The sequence below is a fragment of the Corythoichthys intestinalis genome, chromosome 12, assembly GCF_030265065.1.
Source record: "Corythoichthys intestinalis isolate RoL2023-P3 chromosome 12, ASM3026506v1, whole genome shotgun sequence".
NCBI classification, from domain to species: domain Eukaryota; kingdom Metazoa; phylum Chordata; class Actinopteri; order Syngnathiformes; family Syngnathidae; genus Corythoichthys; species Corythoichthys intestinalis.
The window spans coordinates 18,054,113-18,071,762 of NC_080406.1; the positions used below are offsets into that span (position 1 = coordinate 18,054,113).

At 39.3% G+C, this 17,650-nt stretch overlaps 1 protein-coding gene across 2 annotated transcripts in view; it reads left to right on the top strand.

Annotated features, from left to right (window-relative positions):
• Positions 1-17,650, top strand: part of igsf3 (immunoglobulin superfamily, member 3) — a 344,912-nt gene that overhangs the window by 247,859 nt on the left and 79,403 nt on the right. For both annotated transcript variants that reach the window (XM_057852021.1, XM_057852018.1), the window contains one exon: positions 13,328-13,744. In XM_057852021.1, coding sequence (XP_057708004.1) covers positions 13,328-13,744 — 417 coding nt within the window. The remainder of the gene's footprint in view (positions 1-13,327; positions 13,745-17,650) is intronic.

The window sequence follows — 17,650 nt, forward strand, 5'->3', positions numbered from 1 at the left end:
TCCAAAAACTCTGTGTAGCATGTCTGACCGAATGTCAAGGTACAGCTGTGAATGTCCACAGCCGACCTTTTGGGGATTTTATGGCTGAATCACGGTAATATAACAAGGGTCGCAATGGAGAAATCGCAGACATACAGGAGTGGTCAGGATTTCCTTTTTCTTTTTACATGTTTTTTTTTCTTTTTTTCCCCCAATTTTTCTTTGCTTGGATTGATTATAATCTAAAATATCGGGAGAAGATGCGACAGTAGCAACAACAACAACAAAAAAAAATTTAGCGATAGTTAGGAGGTAGATCTCCGTGACCTATTTACAGACACACTTTTTTTTTTTTATTGTGACGTAATTTGTTTAAGAGTTTAAAATATGCGTGTAAATAATTTCATTAAGTCGTTTTTTTTTTCAACTAAATGTTAGCCATCAATTAATGATTCTAAGCTAAAAATGATAGACATTTTGAATAATAAATATGATTACTTACCTTCTTTTTATGGCTGGGTTGAAAAAAAAGCGGTTGCGCGGTGTCTGTAAACTGGGGTCTCCAGGGTAAAATGAACAAATTAAAAATAGTTCGGGGGCTGAATGCGCCACTAAACTTCTATGGCAGCATATAGACCTGTGGTTCTTACTGTTACTAAAGGTACCGAACCGCACGAGATTCCCAGGTGCATTCACCGAACCGTTCGGAATTTCATAATAAAGCCATTTTTTTACGAATTCAAAACCTAGCAAGCAACATCTCAGTGAATTCCTGTTGAAATGTCTTCCATATTTTAATCTACTACAAATAATTTTGCCTTTTGCTGTTGATTTTTAACTGCATGAAGCACAAATGTTTGCACCTAGTTTAGAGCGAATCAAACGATGTGTGTGTGTGTGTGTGTGTGTGTGGGGGGGGGGGGGTGACTGATTGATCTATAAAAGAATTGTTAATATCTCAAAAACGTAGCATCAGATATGGCATAAACAGACAAATTCTTGACAAATGCTGTCTGTAGGTCCGTTACATTTCGTCATATCAGTGCCAGTCAACCTACTACTGAGCAAACTGATTTCTTCTCCCATCAGATTGTGGGCTAGCATTTGAAAGAAATTGAATAAAACGTGTAAATTAAGGGTAAACCAGTCCAAAACCTGGTCTGAAACACCACTTTGCCTAAATTTAGGCATTTCTTAACCTTCACCTAACCCCTAAGGTTCGATCGAACCCCAGTTAAAAACCACTGATACAGACATATTGTTCTATCAAACACAGCAGTTCTTTTGCTAAAAATACAGCAGTTTATTTTATAGAGGCGTGCGAGAGCAGAAACTGCTTTTTCAGCCTTGTCTGTGTTTTCCTTCATATATAAATTCTATATAAAAATTTTAAAAGAGCACATTTAAAATCCTTAGCCAAAGCCATGAAATTTAATATATTACTGGTTTTGAACCAGTGCTGATTTGCTGCAATGTTGTGTACCATATCAGCAGCAGGACGTGACCTGCGGGAGTTTAACGAACAGCAGAACAAAGCATCCATCCCCTTGCAATTTCTTGAGAAATTGTATTTTCCTTAAATTTATTTTTAATTAAAATATTGTTAATTCATAAATGTTACGACGCAGGCTAACTACACATAAAAATGTCAAACATTGTGAACACGTGATGGAAGCCTTTGACACATTTTTGTCTCTGTCGTCTCGTCAGACAAAACGGGCATTCGTCGCGTTACGTTTCAGTCTTCCAAAACAGGTTTTCAGCTCGTTATCGTCTCGTCATCGTCATGAAAAAATTGTTCGTCGACGAAATATTTTTGTTATAGTCTTTGTTGACGAAAACAACACTGGTTCAATCTGTGAGATCAGTAGGAAGGTTGTCGACATGTTGCCACAGCTTGAGTCTTGTAATTGGCAAGGGCGTAGGTTTGGTCTCAACATTGGTAGGGACGATATAACAGCATAACCTGCATGTACACTTTTCACTGGGGATGGGACATTAATAAGACCAAACAGATTGGGTGAACGGGGGTCAGTGCCACATTTCTCATGAATATGACCCTAATTAATTGATAGGCTAAATGATCAATCCAAAATAAATCCGTACTTTTACGTGCATTGGTTGAGGTAATACACTATTCGATTCAAACCTTTGTTTTAAAAAACTAATAAATAAACATTTTGAAAATTAGCAAACATAAACATAATGAAAATAATTCACCTAATAATGGTTGGGTCGATTCTATCCTTACAACATATGTGAAGACAATCTAAATTCCATATATAACTGAACTCATTATATAATGCAAATAAGGTTTCTTAAAAGTTGGCGGGGACAATTTTGGAAACCTGAAAAGTTGGTAATGTTATCTCCCTACAGTCCCTATGCAATCCTACGTCCTTGGTAACTGGTGACAAAATTATTTGTTCAAAAAGCCTATTTTTAGGGCAACTCTTGTTCTTCAATGGCAGCCAATGAGTTGATAAGATTCACAAAGACCTAAGCATGATTTCATCTAGTGTGACCATTTTTCTGAAGCAGTGTGGGAAGAGCATTCTTTGCACATTTCCACACACGTGTCAGCATCTGCGCGCGCTCGGTTCTCTGCCTGAAAATTAGTAGCGATGCGAAGAAAACACAAGGGAGAGATTCCTTTTAAGCACCGGTGTTGGATCCCCGCCCATCTCGCCGCCAAGTGGAAACTGTCCTCATTAGGCTCAAAAACGTTCTATCATCACCATACATTATGGTCAAAATACACCTACGGGAGGTGTTAGATACGCATCTTAAAATGAGCTGCCGCCATGTTTGGGAAATGTCAAAGAAGTAAAACTGAGCCTGTAAGATGAGAACAAGATTTGGAAGAAATGTGATTACGTTTATTTTGGTAAGGATTTCTTCTTGGTGTTGATTTTGTCTGCCCCTCTTTCTCTGACAGCCATTGTTCTTCAGGGGAGCGTAATCAGTTTTTTTTTTTTCTCTCAGTCCGCTCCACTTAACCACTGTGGCAGAAGCTGCCTAGAGGTTTGCTTCATTTTCTCACTGACAAAAAACCTGGGCTGCTATTGTCACTGAAAAGGAGAAATTTCACCACTATAAAAAAGTGGCCAGTCTCTGTTTTGTCTTGGAAATATACGATAGTAGGGATATTTTTCTGTAGGAAATATTAGAATTCAATGCAAACATACAAAGAGGGTTGCCGCGATTAATCCACTAATTGAAAACTAATCGATTATCAAATAAAACAACAATTATCTGGATAGTCGATGAAACGTTTGGAGACATTTATTTTTATCTATTTTTTAGCCTCTTAAAAGTAATTGTATTTATTTATTTTACAAATGTATATTATTTACATTTTGAAATTTATCATTTTAAAAAAATTAATTTGTTATTCTTAATTATATGTATTCTTTAAAAAATGTTATAAATACGAAAAAATGAAAAAATATATATGCGGAAAACACTCAGGTGACTTGAAGTTCCGCTCTGAGACCCCCAATTTGACCAAATTTCAAAATTGTCCAATATGCATGTGTAATACATCATTGGAAAGCTTAAAATCTCTATTTTCTGTGGGAAGAAAATTTTTAACAGGAGGGTATTTTTTTTTTTTTTAAAAAAAAGGTAAACAGGAAAACCCTAGCTGGAGGCGAGAGCACGCGAGAGCAGAAATAAAGACGCCATGATTTTAATGAGATATTATCGCGTACTTACCTTGTTTCGATCCAAAAACTCCATGTATTATAATTTATTTGTTTTGCTATGTGTAATTGCCATTTGTAATAGTACCAGTAGTATTTATTAATAATTTAGTGTCGGTTTTCGGGCTGTGGAACGAATTATTGGATTATAATGTATTCTTATGGGAAAGTCCTGTTCGATTTACGACCATTTTGACTTACACACAAGGTCCTGGAACGAATTAACTTAGTATGTAGAGGTACCACTGTAATTGATTATTTAACAAGAATGTAGTCTAGCTAACAGGTACAGTGGGGCAAATAAGTATTTGGTCAACCACCAATTGTGCAAGTTCTCCTACTTGAAAAGGTTAGAGAGGCCTGTAATTGTCAACATGGGTAAACCCCAACCATGAGAGACAGAATGTGGAAAAAAAAAACAGAAAATCACATTGTTTGATTTTTAAAGACGTTATTTCCAAATTAGAGTGGAAAATAAGTATTTGGTCACCTACAAACAAGCAAGATTTCTGGCAGTCAAAGAGGTCTAACGTCTTCTAACGAGGTCTAAAGAGGCTCCACTCATTACCTGTATTAATGACACCTGTTTTAACTCATTATCAGTATAAAAAACACCCGTCCTCAATCTCAGTCAGTCACACTCCAAACTCCACTATGGCCAAGACCAAAGAGCTGTCGAAGGACACCAGAGACAAAATTGTAGACCTGCACCAGGCTGGGAAGACTGAATCTGCAACAGGTAAAACACTTGGTGTAAAGGAATGAACTGTGGGAGCAATTGTTAGAAAATGTAAGATAACAAAATGATAACAAGAACTGTGAGCAAAAATCCCAGGAACACACGGGGGGGACCTAGTGAATGACCTACAGAGAGCTGGGACCACAGTAACAAAGGCTACTATCAGTAACACAATGTGCCGCGCGCCGCCAGGGACTCAAACCCTGCACTGCCAGACGTGTCCCCCTGCTGAAGCCAGTACACGTCCAGGCCCGTCTGCGGTTCGCTAGAGAGCATTTGGATGATCCAGAAGAGGACTGGGAGAATGTGTCATGGTCAGATGAAACCAAAATAGAACTTTTTGGTAGAAACACTGGTTCTTGTGTTTGGAGGAGAAAGAATACTGAATTGCATCCGAAGAACCCCATACCCACTGTGAAGCATAGGGGTGGAAACATCATGCTTTGGGGCTGTTTTTGTGAAAAGAGACCAGGACGACTGATCTGTGTAAAGGAAAGAATGAATGGGGCCATGTATTGAGAGATTTTCAGTGAAAATCTCCTTCCATCAGCAAGGGCGTTGAAGATGAGACGTGGCTGGGTCTTTCAGCATGACAATGATCCCAAACACACAGCCAGGGCAACAAAGGAGTGGAGTGGAACAAAGAAGCATTTCAAGGTCCTGGAGTGGCCTAGCCAGTCTCCATATCTCAACCCCATAGAAAATCTGTGGAGGGAGTTGAAAGTCCGTGTTGCCCAACGACAGCCCCAAAACATCACTGCTCTAGAGGAGATCTGAATGGAGGAATGGGCCAAAATACCAGCAACAGTGTGTGAAAAGCTTGTGAAGAGTTACAGAAAACATTTGGCCTCCGTTATTACCAACAAAGGGTACATAACAAAGTATTGAAATGAACTTTTGGTATTGACAAAATACCTATTTTCCACCATAATTTGCAAATAAATTCTTTAAAAATCAAACAATGTGATTTTCTTTTTCTTTTTTTTTCTTTTCTCCACATTCTGTCTCTTATGGTTGAGGTTTACCCATGTTGACAATTACAGGCCTCTCTAATATTTTCAAGTGGGAGAACTTGCACAATAAGTGGTTGACTAAATACTTATTTGCCCCACTGTATATTGATCCAGTCAAATGTATATCGAACTAGAAATCCTGACGGATTTTCAAGCTGTTTGGCTTATAGCAAACCGTAATAATGCGGCTATGATTCAGGCAAGATGTTGAAAAATATATGCACATGTATTTATTTTAAATGTACTATTATTTTTTTTTTTATTTATTTATTTTTAATAAACACTTATTTTTAACTCATGCACTCCCTTTGAAAATTATAGACACCAAATCAATTTAAATTGGGATATATGGCGTTGAGTGATCACGTTTCACTGCCATTGATGGAGACAGACGTCTAATTTGACAGTCAAAATGGACTGGACGTCTATCGCCGTCAATGGCAACCAATGAGTTAAGAATGTAACTATTTTATTGCATCTCCGAAATTGAAACTAAGCCGTTTGAAAATCAGTGCGGGGAGCTTTTCGCATCATTTGATATTAATGGATACAGAGATTCGGTTATAGCTTCTCCATTTGGAATTACAGGAAAACACTCAATTAAATACGTAACCCAAGTTGATCATTTCTTCTTAAAAAATGATGTTGGATTCGAAAGCAAATAGACTGAGAGAAAGCTGGGGTGCCACGCAGCCACGTCCTGACTGTGGCAAACACATCAACACAATCCCTTTCCCACAGGACATCTCGCTCTCTCGGCTGCCCTCCGGGGTTTTGTTAACAGGCAGCAGGAGTCCATTAGGAGCCTATGAATTCAATTAGGTTACAGTGACCGAATATAATACCTGGAGCATTAGGCTGTCAATCGATTGAGAGGGCAGGTCATAGTATGACCCAATTATCTTCCCCCCCCCACTTTTTCCAGAATAGCACGGCTTGAAACTGGCAAAAATAACAGCTTTAATAAAATGGATGTGGAAGCAATAGCACTTTTTGCTAGCAGTGAGCTATAGAAAGAATATCTCAGCATGCCACAATTTTAAAAGTTATTCATAATCACTTGATTGTCTTACTGACTTAGTTTTATTGGCGTGTGATGTAGTATTGCATTATTTAGTTAGTGTGTTTACTTTCATGAACCCATTGGTTGCCATTGACTGCAAGTCGCGTCCAATCCAAGTTTTTAAGTGGTAAATTTCACAAAGTTGCTATGTGTGTTGTTTTTAAAGAAATTCTCTAAGCATTAATTACAAAGATCAGCATCTGCTCTCAAGAATATTTACTGTTTTGTCCCTGTTTTTGTTTACATAAAAAAAAAAAAAAAAGAAATCAAGAAATCAAGACAGTATATACAGTGCCTTGCAAAAGTATTCGGCCCCCTTGAACCTTGCAACCTTTCGCCACATTTCAGGCTTCAAACATAAAGATATAAAATTTTAATTTTTTGTCAAGAATCAACAACAAGTGGGACACAATCGTGAAGTCGAACAAAATTTATTGGATAATTTAAACTTTTTTAACAAATAAAAAACTGAAAAGTGTGGCGTGCAATATTATTCGGCCCCCTTGCGTTAATACTTTGTAGTGCCACCTTTTGCTCCAATTACAGCTGCAAGTCACTTGGGGTATGTTTCTATCAGTTTTGCACATGAGAGACTGACATTCTTGCCCATTCTTCCTTGCAAAACAGCTCGAGCTCAGTGAGGTTGGATGGAGAGTGTTTGTGAACAGCAGTCTTCAGCTCTTTCCACAGATTCTCGATTGGATTCAGGTCTGGACTTTGACTTGGCCATTCTAACACCTGGATACGTTTATTTTTGAACCATTCCATTGTAGATTTGGCTTCATTTTTTGGATCATTGTCCTGTTGAAAGATAAATCTCCGTCCCAGTCTCAGGTCTTGTGCAGATACCAACAGGTTTTCTTCCAGAATGTTCCTGTATTTGGCTGCATCCATCTTCCCGTCAATTTTAACCATCTTCCCTGTCCCTGCTGAAGAAAAGCAGGCCCAAACCATGATGCTGCTACCACGTTTGACAGTGGGGATGGTGTGTTCAGGGTGATGAGCTGTGTTGTTTTTACGCCAAACATATCGTTTTGCATCGTGGCCAAAAAGTTCAATTTTGGTTTCATCTGACCAGAGCACCTTCTTCCACATGTTTGGTGTGTCTCCCAGGTGGCTTGTGGCAAACTTTAAACGAGACTTTTTATGGATATCTTTGAGAAATGGCTTTCTTCTTGCCACTCTTCCATAAAGGCCAGATTTGTGCAGTGTACGACTGATTGTTGTCCTATGGACAGACTCTCCCACCTCAGCTGTAGATCTCTGCAGTTCATCCAGAGTGATCATGGGCCTCTTGGCTGCACCTCTGATCAGTTTTCTCCTTGTCTGAGAAGAAAGTTTGGAAGGACGGCCGGGTCTTGGTAGATTTGCAGTGGTCTGATGCTCCTTCCATTTCAATATGATGGCTTGCACAGTGCTCCTTGAGATGTTTAAAGCTTGGGAAATCTTTTTGTATCCAAATCCGGCTTTAAACTTCTCCACAACAGTATCTCGGACCTGCCTGGTGTGTTCCTTGGTTTTCATAATGCTCTCTGCACTTTAAACAGAACCCTGAGACTATCACAGAGGAGGTGCATTTATACGGAGACTTGATTACACACATGGGATTCTATTTATCATCATCGGTCATTTAGGACAACATTGGATCATTCAGAGATCCTCACTGAACTTCTGGAGTGAGTTTGCTGCACTGAAAGTAAAGGGGCCGAATAATATTGCACGCCCCACTTTTTAGTTTTTTATTTGTTAAAAAAGTTTAAATTATCCAGTAAATGTTGTTCCACTTCACGATTGTGTCCCACTTGTTGTTGATTCTTGACAAAAAAATTAAATTTCATATCTTTATGTTTGAAGCCTGAAATGTGGCGAAAGGTTGCAAGATTCAAGGGGGCGGAATACTTTTGCAAGGCACTGTATATAGCCCTTTACAAATACCTCTAATTGCTTTGCAATGCTAAACGCTAAAAGTTACCACAGCAAATAAAACAGATAAAATCCGAACACATTAAAACCCTAAAAACAGGCTAACTACCGTAATTTCTCGACTATAAGCCGCTACTTTTTCAGCTCATTTTGAATCCTGCGGCTTGTAGTGTAGTGCAGCTTATTTTATTTGATTTATTTGGATTAATACATTTATTCGGATTAATACACTTTATTTGACAGTGGCGTCATTTTTTCCCCTTTTCAGGCATGGACAGGCAACAACCAAACGTACAGCATTCATTTGTGTTTACATTCAATTAAACCAGAAAAGAAAAAGGGCTGATGGGAGAAGACGAAGCTTATTAGATCCCGTCCCCAGTATACCATAGGACGCAAATTATCGATTATCAATTTTGACATTTCAAATTATGTGATCCTTACAAGCTTTATTTTTTTTTCTCCTCCCCTTGATTGTGTAAATGTTCATCTTCCCAAGAGTTATTGTTAGGGTTGTTCCGATCATGTTTTTTTGCTCCCGATCGTTTTAGTTTAAGTATCTGCCAATCCCGATATTTCCTGATCCGATTGCTTTTTTTTTTTTGTGCTCCCGATTCAATTTCAATCATTCCTGATAATTTTCCCCGATCATATACATTTTGGCAATCCATTAAGAAAAAAATGAATAAAACTCGGACGAATATATACATTCAACATACAGTACATAAGTACTGTATTTGTTTATTATGACAATAAATCCTCAAGATGGCATTTACATTATTAACATTCTTTCTGTGAGAGGGATCCACAGATAGGAAGACTTGTGACTTTGTATATTGTGACTAAATATTGCCATCTAGTGTATTTGTTGAGCTTTCAGTAAATGATACTGTGGCCATCCCAAATGCATGATGGGAAGTGGAACCATGACTTTGCGTCGTGCTACCAATTGATATATCTTCTCTGTATTGGAAAATAACATAAGGTGTTAAGACAATGATCAGTTGCCACCTTGCTTCCCCACATTGCTTCCCATGATATTTCTAATCATAGGGAGAGGGATTGCAAGGCTTTAGCCAATTAAAAAAAGGCCCCAAAGGCTGCCAAAGTTCACTCAACTCATTTTGCGCTGCCTTTTATCTCTCTACATAGGTAAAACGGCGTCATTACAGATTGAGCGCGACAATTAGTGAGAGGGTCGTGCAGCGCATGCATTAATTGCGTTAAATATTTTAACGTGACACATTTTTTAAAAAATTAATTGCCACCGTTATCGGGATAAATTTGGTAACCCTACCTTAAGCCTAAACTAAAGACTCTGGATGAGTGTAAGATATTATGTCTGTTAAATACAATTAGAAAATGATTTATTTAAAATATATACTGTGTATATATATATATATAAAAAAAGGCATGGCCGATATTTTTTTGCCGATTCCGATACTTTGAAAATGACTGCATCGGACCCGATCGATCGGCATCTCTAGTCATTGTCGATCACGGCGATTAGTTCGTTTTGTTGATTCGTGCCGGTAGATTAGTTCATAGTTCAGTGTGAGTTAGTTCATTTTGTTGATTTGATCCAGTAGATCGAGGATAGCTGAGGACAGATGGCAGCCCGCGTCCACCACCTCCTTCAGTTGATACATTCCTGGTCGCGGTCGTCATTCCTTGCTGCGCTCCGATGAACAATCATCTCCAGATTGCGCAGCTCCGTGGTAATTTTCATTACCATTCTGGTTGTGGCAATGTTGGATGCAGCTAGGTCGTTCTTCACCTGTGATATGTCGTCACAGGCCTTGTAAAGGCTGGCGTGCACGCCAGTCATAGTGCTCACGGCCGTAGTGGTCAATTCCACTGATTTCCTTTGGCCCTCCAGCATTTTCATAATGATCCGACGAATCCAGTGGGCTCCGAGCCCTTGCAAAAGAATCACAGCCATTAGCATGATGAACAGGTAGATGTCCTCGACGTCCTCCACTTCGTGTGTGGTCAGACACAGCGGCCGTCATAAGACTGTCATAAGACCGTGATGATTATGACATGACACTGTCCAGAGCATTCATGAATGCTTATGACAGATGTCATTAAGGCTACATTTATACCGCAGGTGTTAATGGACAAATTAAATGTTTTGGTGTTTTTCCGACTCGCATAAAAGTGGACCAATTAAAATCCGATCTAGGTCACTTTCGTATGTGGTTAAAATCCGATCTGGACTACATTTTTCCAGAATGTGGCTGCGGTCTGAGCTATCGAGTCCCCCAAATTGGAATCCATGCAGCAATTAGTCAGCAAAGAGCGAGGGAGACATTAGAGACATTAGTGATGAAGCTGTGCATTAGCGTTAGCGCCTAGCTTGAACGCGGCTTTTAGGGAAAAGGCGAGCTTGACAACAGTCACAAAAAAATAAAATGGGATGGGGGGGGATCTGTGCTCCAAATGAGCAATAATTCAAGTTTGCTTACACAACCGAGAGTCGGGGCAAACTGTCCGTATATGTGTGTGTCATGCACGTACAATGCGTGCATGCTATCAATCCATACAAAATTTGAATTCAAGACCAAACGGGGATTATGTCAGTTATTTGTGTCCTCTTTTTGGAAATCAAAATGTTTACCCTGAAAATAGAATTGAGCCAGCATTTGTTTTGATGCTCCTGCGCATGCCAGTCAAGTTTGCACAGCGCATCTTGGACTGCGGAATTAGCATGTGTGATACTTGAACGGGCTCAATAGACAAAGGCAGGCTGAACGGGCACGCCAAAAAACAGATATGACAAAAATTTAAACCTGCGATACGAACCTAGCTTCTGTATCATCCGGCAAGTTTTGTTACTATCTCCATTTGCATCCAGTTTGGATCTTTTACATCCATTCAAAAGTGAGATAATTTACTAGGTGACACTAAATGACAGCTGTCATAAGCATTCACTCATCCTCATGATAGTGTCATGTCATAATTATGATAGTCTTATGACAGTCTTACGACACCGCTGTAAAATAAAGTGTTACCGGTTAATAGCTTTTGGTGTAAATATCCCATAATACATTGAGGACAGCTATGGCTTATAGCCTGGTGCGGCTTATCTATGAACAAATGCCGTTTTTGTGTGAAATGTGATGGGTGGCGGCTTATAGTCAGGTGCATCTTATATTCCAAAAATTATGGTAATTCAGGAGAAAAAGCTATTCTAAAAAAGTGGTTCTTTAACCTGCTTTTAAAAAGGCTAGATAAGTGATGATGTGAATGTCAGGGGGCAGGCTATACCACAACCTGGGGGCGACAATCACAAATGATCAATCAGCCCACTGTTAAGTCTTGACCTTGGAACTTGAACAACCTGGAGAACCCTGCCAGAGTTACATATGGTTTAAAATCTCCGACAAGTAGGAAGGAACCGGGCCTTAACAGAAATAAAAACAAGAACTTTAAAAATAAATTCTAAAATAAACTGGAAGCTAGTGCAGTAACAACAGCACAGCGGGAATAAGTCTGGATACACCGGTTAAAAATCAAGCAGCAGCATTCTAAAGAAGACGCGAAATAGACCTTGAGCTTCTAGAGTCATGAATTGCTTAATAAATAAATAATGAATTATATAATTAGTAAGAACATACAGTATCTATTTGAAATAAAAGTTATGAATAGAAAAATACGACTATATTCACTATTTAGAGGCAAAAAAAGGATTTGGAACATTTTGAATTCAACAAATGTCTAAACGATTCATTGACTATCAAAATAATTATTGGCTGCCATAGACGGTGCTAAATGAACCAGAGTTAAGGTAATTTTCAGACTATAAGCAGCTATTTTTCTCCTTCATTTTGAATCCTGTGGCTTATAGTCCAGTGCGGCTTATTTGTTGATTTATTTGGGTTAATAGGCAACACTTTATTTGACAGCAGCGTCATAAGACCGTCATAATCATGACATGACATGACACGACACTATCATGGGCATTACTGAATGCTTACGACAGATGCTATTAAGTGTCATCTGGCAAATTATGTCATGAACTCCATTTATGCCCAGCTTGGATCTTTTACATCCGTTCAAAAGTGAGATAATTTGCATTTGCCTGTTAACACTAAATGACATTTGTTATAAGCATTCATTAATGCTCATAACAGTGTCATGTCATAATTATGATTGTCAAATGACAGCCTTATGGCGCCAATGTCAAATAAGGTGTTCCCAAATACCCTAACTAGCAATTAGTGGAACAAATGGGACAGTAACTGAAGAAATAATAAGCACAGAACATGACTTTTGTTTGTTATTTACATCTGTAGCGCTGCAATGCATCTTAGGGGGCATGTTTGACAACAACGGTGTTGACAGCAGGTGGCAGCAGAGGTTGAATGTCTCCCCCAAGGGAGCAGTGATGGCTAAATGAAGCTTCATGAAGCTTTGCAGCCAATTGGATCAAAGCTTCATGGTGGTTCATTTGGTCTTATGACAGTCGTATGATCCTGCTGTCAAATAAAATGTTACCGGTTAATATATTTTGGTGTAAATATCCCATAATACAATGAGGACAGCTGCGGCTTACAGTCCAGTGCGGCTTATCTATGAACAAATGCTGTTTTTGTGCAAAATTTAGTGGGTGGCGGCTTAGTCAGGTGCGTCTTATAGTGCGAAAATTACATTACTTAAAAATGAGGTGTTTTTTAATTGACCATATCTTAAGTTACAAATTACCACTTAGGTCACTCAAACTAAGGAAACACATCAACAACCTTCTTTCAATTCTAGTGGCTTTGATATTTTTTTTTAAGTTAGTGTGTTGTCAATGTCAAAACAGTTAATTTTTAAGTCTGGTTCGTCTAGCACCTTCATTGAGCTTTATGTTAACGTTGCATGTCTAATCATTGTCATATCTATGCTGTCTCCCCATTAGAGTCCTCCTTCATGGTGTCCGCCTCATCACGGACACCATCCGTGATCTACGGAGATTCCTTTGACCTCCTGTGCCTGGTCAAGCCCCGCCACAACCCCCGCGTGCCCACCTCGGTCACCTGGCGCTTCATGCCAGCCGATACCGAGGAGGGGGAGGGAGACTTCAAGGAGCTGGTGACTTTCACCCGGGAGGGCACGCTACAGTGGGGGGAACAGTTGCTGGGCCTGGGCACCCGCACCACCGTGGATCGCTCGCTTTCCAACACCAATTTCCGGCTGTCAGTAACGCGGGTGGGCAGGCGCGAGGCTGGCAAATACCAGTGCACCGCCGTACTGTGGAGGAAAAATTACGACGACAGCTGGAGCCGAGTGGCCAACCGGACCTCCAACCTGCTTGGAATCAGCGTCGTCCAGCCAGGTAAGAGATTTTATCAATTCATCATCCACGCAGCTTCTCAATATGAAAAAGTTATTTTTTTATAGTCAACTAAACATCGATTATTTTCGTGATGAATCTGCAGATGAAAAAATTCTGGGCTTTTCATTTTAGTTGGAAATTTGCATTGTAACCGGAACCAATGCGCTGAGAAAAGTTAAACTATTTTTTGACGAAAAAAGATTTTTTTCGAATTTTTCACTTTGATTAATTACAAAGTTAATCATTTAACAAAATATTTGCTGTTTATTTATTATTAATTTTTGAATAATTAAATAATGAGGCACACAAAAGATTATTTGGACAATTTTTTTGTTAACAATGCCTCAAAACAATAATATATTTAATATTTTGAATACAATTTGGAAAAGCTGAATATTTTATATATTTATAAATATTATTATTATATTGCTTCATAATTATAGTCATACTGTATATATTTGAGCCGGGCGGTTTACTGAAAATGTACCTTTACCGAGGTGGTTCACAATGACCGACGTAATTTTGACTGTGTCGGTAAATTCGTTTTTTTTTTTAATGAAACGAAAAAATAGTCTTTTCAGTCCGCTTTGTCTATGTGTTGGTCGGTTATGGTCATTCCCCTTTAAGAAAGCAGCCAAGATGTTTTTCTTGTGAAGTCACGTGACAATCAGGAACTCAAACAAACTGACGCCCGGTATGCTAATGCTGGCGGCTAAAGGCCAAATTATACCGGGCTTAGCTCTGTGTTGACTGCGTGCACCACAGTACGTCAAAAATAGGAGAAAACATACCAGCTGCGCACAGCTGCAGTCCGATAACTCCGTCCTGTCGTGAGCTCTGGCGTGATCGCGCGCGATAATGTGCCATTAAAAACATTGACAAACACGAAATTTGTACTCAACAAAGAAGCAGAGAGAGAGGTGGACTTAATTTGACTGAACATTTTTTTCCCTCATTTTTTTTGTTTGTTTTCACAATGAGTTTGTGACACTATTAAATTAGTGTTTTAAATTACATAACTTGCATTAAAACTCACCATCCATCCTCATAGCTTCTGCTATGGCATTCCATGTGTACTATTCTGATTGAATGTTTTCCGAGGCACCCTGAAGTGCACGCAACGGTGATGTTGTTTTGGTCATGTGATGCGGGAGTGAGAGAAACAGACACAGCCTGCCGAGAGCCACAGGTTGTGGAAGTGTTTTTACCGCCGTGTGTTAACAAAAAATTAAGTTTTTGTCAGCACGTCGTATGTTTGATATCTTTGCCAGAAAAACACACTAAATAAGACACCAGGCAGATTTCTTTTTAATGTTGTCCTTATATAAATGATCTGCTGCATCATAAATCACTTTGTGACTTTCCACCGCCATGATGAAGCGTTCTTCGTCCTTGTTTGCTGGTGTTTAAACCGTGAATAGCACCTGGGATGTTGGCTGGCTCCGCCCATTGTGACGGATGCGTCTCCGGCAAAAATAGAAAATAGCCCATACCATCTGGTGGTCTCAGGCCCGTCGGAGATGGTCCGCAATCAATCCAGAGCGCTGACGCGGCCGGTATACCTTGAAAAATAGGATAGAATGGACACTGATTGGCTCCGGCGCTATATTTTGCCGGACACGCACCGCAACAGTGTCTGCTATACTTTGGCATTAACGCTACAAGTGAATGTGTTGGAGTCGGATAATAGTGGAACGACTAATGTTCCACTATTATAGTGGAATTGCCACAGGCATTTAGAGTATAGCATTAGTCAACGCTCATAGTGCGGTGTTGGTGCCACGAAAGAACTCGACACTGGATGTCTGGGAAAATTTTGGATTCGGACTGCATCTGGCAATCAGTGTGTCGCGTTATTTTGTCTCTCTGCGTGTGTGTGATTTCTCTGATAGCTTTTATGATGGTACAACATTCAGCATAAAGTATAACCCAAAAGTGTAGCCTATAATATGGCTGTTTAATGGCTACAACTATTTTTCTGTATGTGCTTGCTTTATTGTGTGTCATTACTGCCATCATAAAATCTTAAATGTTTCATTGGCATAAGAGTTACAGAGGTGTAGCTTAATGTGTGTGTGCGTGGGGAGGCGTGTGTGTGCATGTATTTCAGAAAATGCTCTGGGGAAGAAAAAAAACTCAAACCTTGAAGTAAACACTTGTGTTGAGCAATCAAGTCACGGCAGCCATTAACAATAAGTTCTCTGATACTTGGTCGTCTTTTTGCTCATTTGTGTCACAATGACATTTTTGCACAGTGGCCATATTGATATTTATAATGTACATTTTTCAAGTCATACAAGCTGTTATAAATGTTCATACTTGAATGCTTATTGTTTACAAGACATTAACGCAACAACAAATGTTTTCAGTATGAATGTGTTAATTTTTTTGGATTGGAATTGGAAAAACACAAAAAAAGCTGCAGAGAATAGCCAAAATGTACACAATTTTACACAGAATGAAGAAAATGGGCTGGACCAAATTGTTGGCATCCTCAACTCAATATTTGGTTGCGCATCCTTTAGAAGAAATAACAGACAGCAATCGCTTCCTATAACCATCGATACGTTTCGTGCACTTCCCGGATAGAATTTTGGACCACTCTTCTCTTGCGAACTCCAGTCCTCTCAGGTTTGAAGGGTGCCTTCTTGCAACAGCAATTTTGAGATCTCTCCATAGTGGACCTCATTGGACCTCCACCATGTTTGACTATAGGCACTGTGTTCTTTTTTTTGAAGGCCTCATTTTTTTATTGCACTTGGCACTGGTCCCCAACCATTTCTTGGTGCTATTTGAGCTATGTTTTGGGTCATTGTCTTGTTGGTACACCCATGACCTCTGATGCAGATCCAGTTTTCTAACACTACTGACTACTCCCTTCATTCCGGCCTAAAACATTTTGATAGTCTCCATATTTAATGACTCATTGCACATTGTCAAGTCACTCAGTGCCAGAAAAAAGAATGAGGCCTACAGAGAAAAGAACACATGGCCTATAGTCAAACATGGTGGAGGGCCAATGATGTTTTGGGGTAGTTTTGCTGCCTCTGGCAAAGGGTGCCTTGACAGTGCGCAAGGAGTCATGAAATCAAGAGACCATCAAAAGATTTGGGCCGCAATGCAGGATGTAGGGTCAGAAAACTGGGTCTGTGTTTTGACCCGAACAATACCCGAAAAATACCTCATATAGCACCAAGAAATGGTTGGAGACAAAGTGCTGGAGAATGGCGTACCGCAAGCAACACGTCACTTCCGTTCATTAATATTCATGACATTAGCTACTGTTGCTAAGTAGGGACAAGCCACCGTTTGTCCATAATAGGAAATGAATGGAAATCGTGTACGAAGGAGATGTTTATAGAGCTAAACCTACCAATTCTCTCCGAAAATGATGTGACTGGTGCCAAATTCACTGGCAAAGATGTGGAAGAACGTAAAAATGTTCAGTTAAAGAGATGGCTTGAGTGTCGAAGGCTGAAAAAGATAAAAAAAACGAGCCAACCTAAGCACAGCCTTAGCTGTTTTATTGACGCGACTGACAATGACATTCTCCTGTTTAAACAAGCTATCCTTTACCATCAGCCCTGTCTTTCTTATATATCCTCTGGTTGTCCTATGTCTCTGACCTTTCTTGGGGGTAATTTAGTTAGCTTTGTGTAGCGATGGCAAATGCTACTCAGTGACAGCCAACGAACTGTTTTAATTTTTTCATTGATAACAAATCTTAATTCTATAATTTATTTACACTTCCCCCTTATTAAAGTTGTTTATATATATGTATATACAGTATATATATAACAGAAACTGTAACAGTGGCAGTCAGATACCATTGTAATTCTTTTCAGGTCATTCATTGTCAGACAGAAGCAGTACGGCACAACGTTACGCTAAAAAAATAAGTTAAAA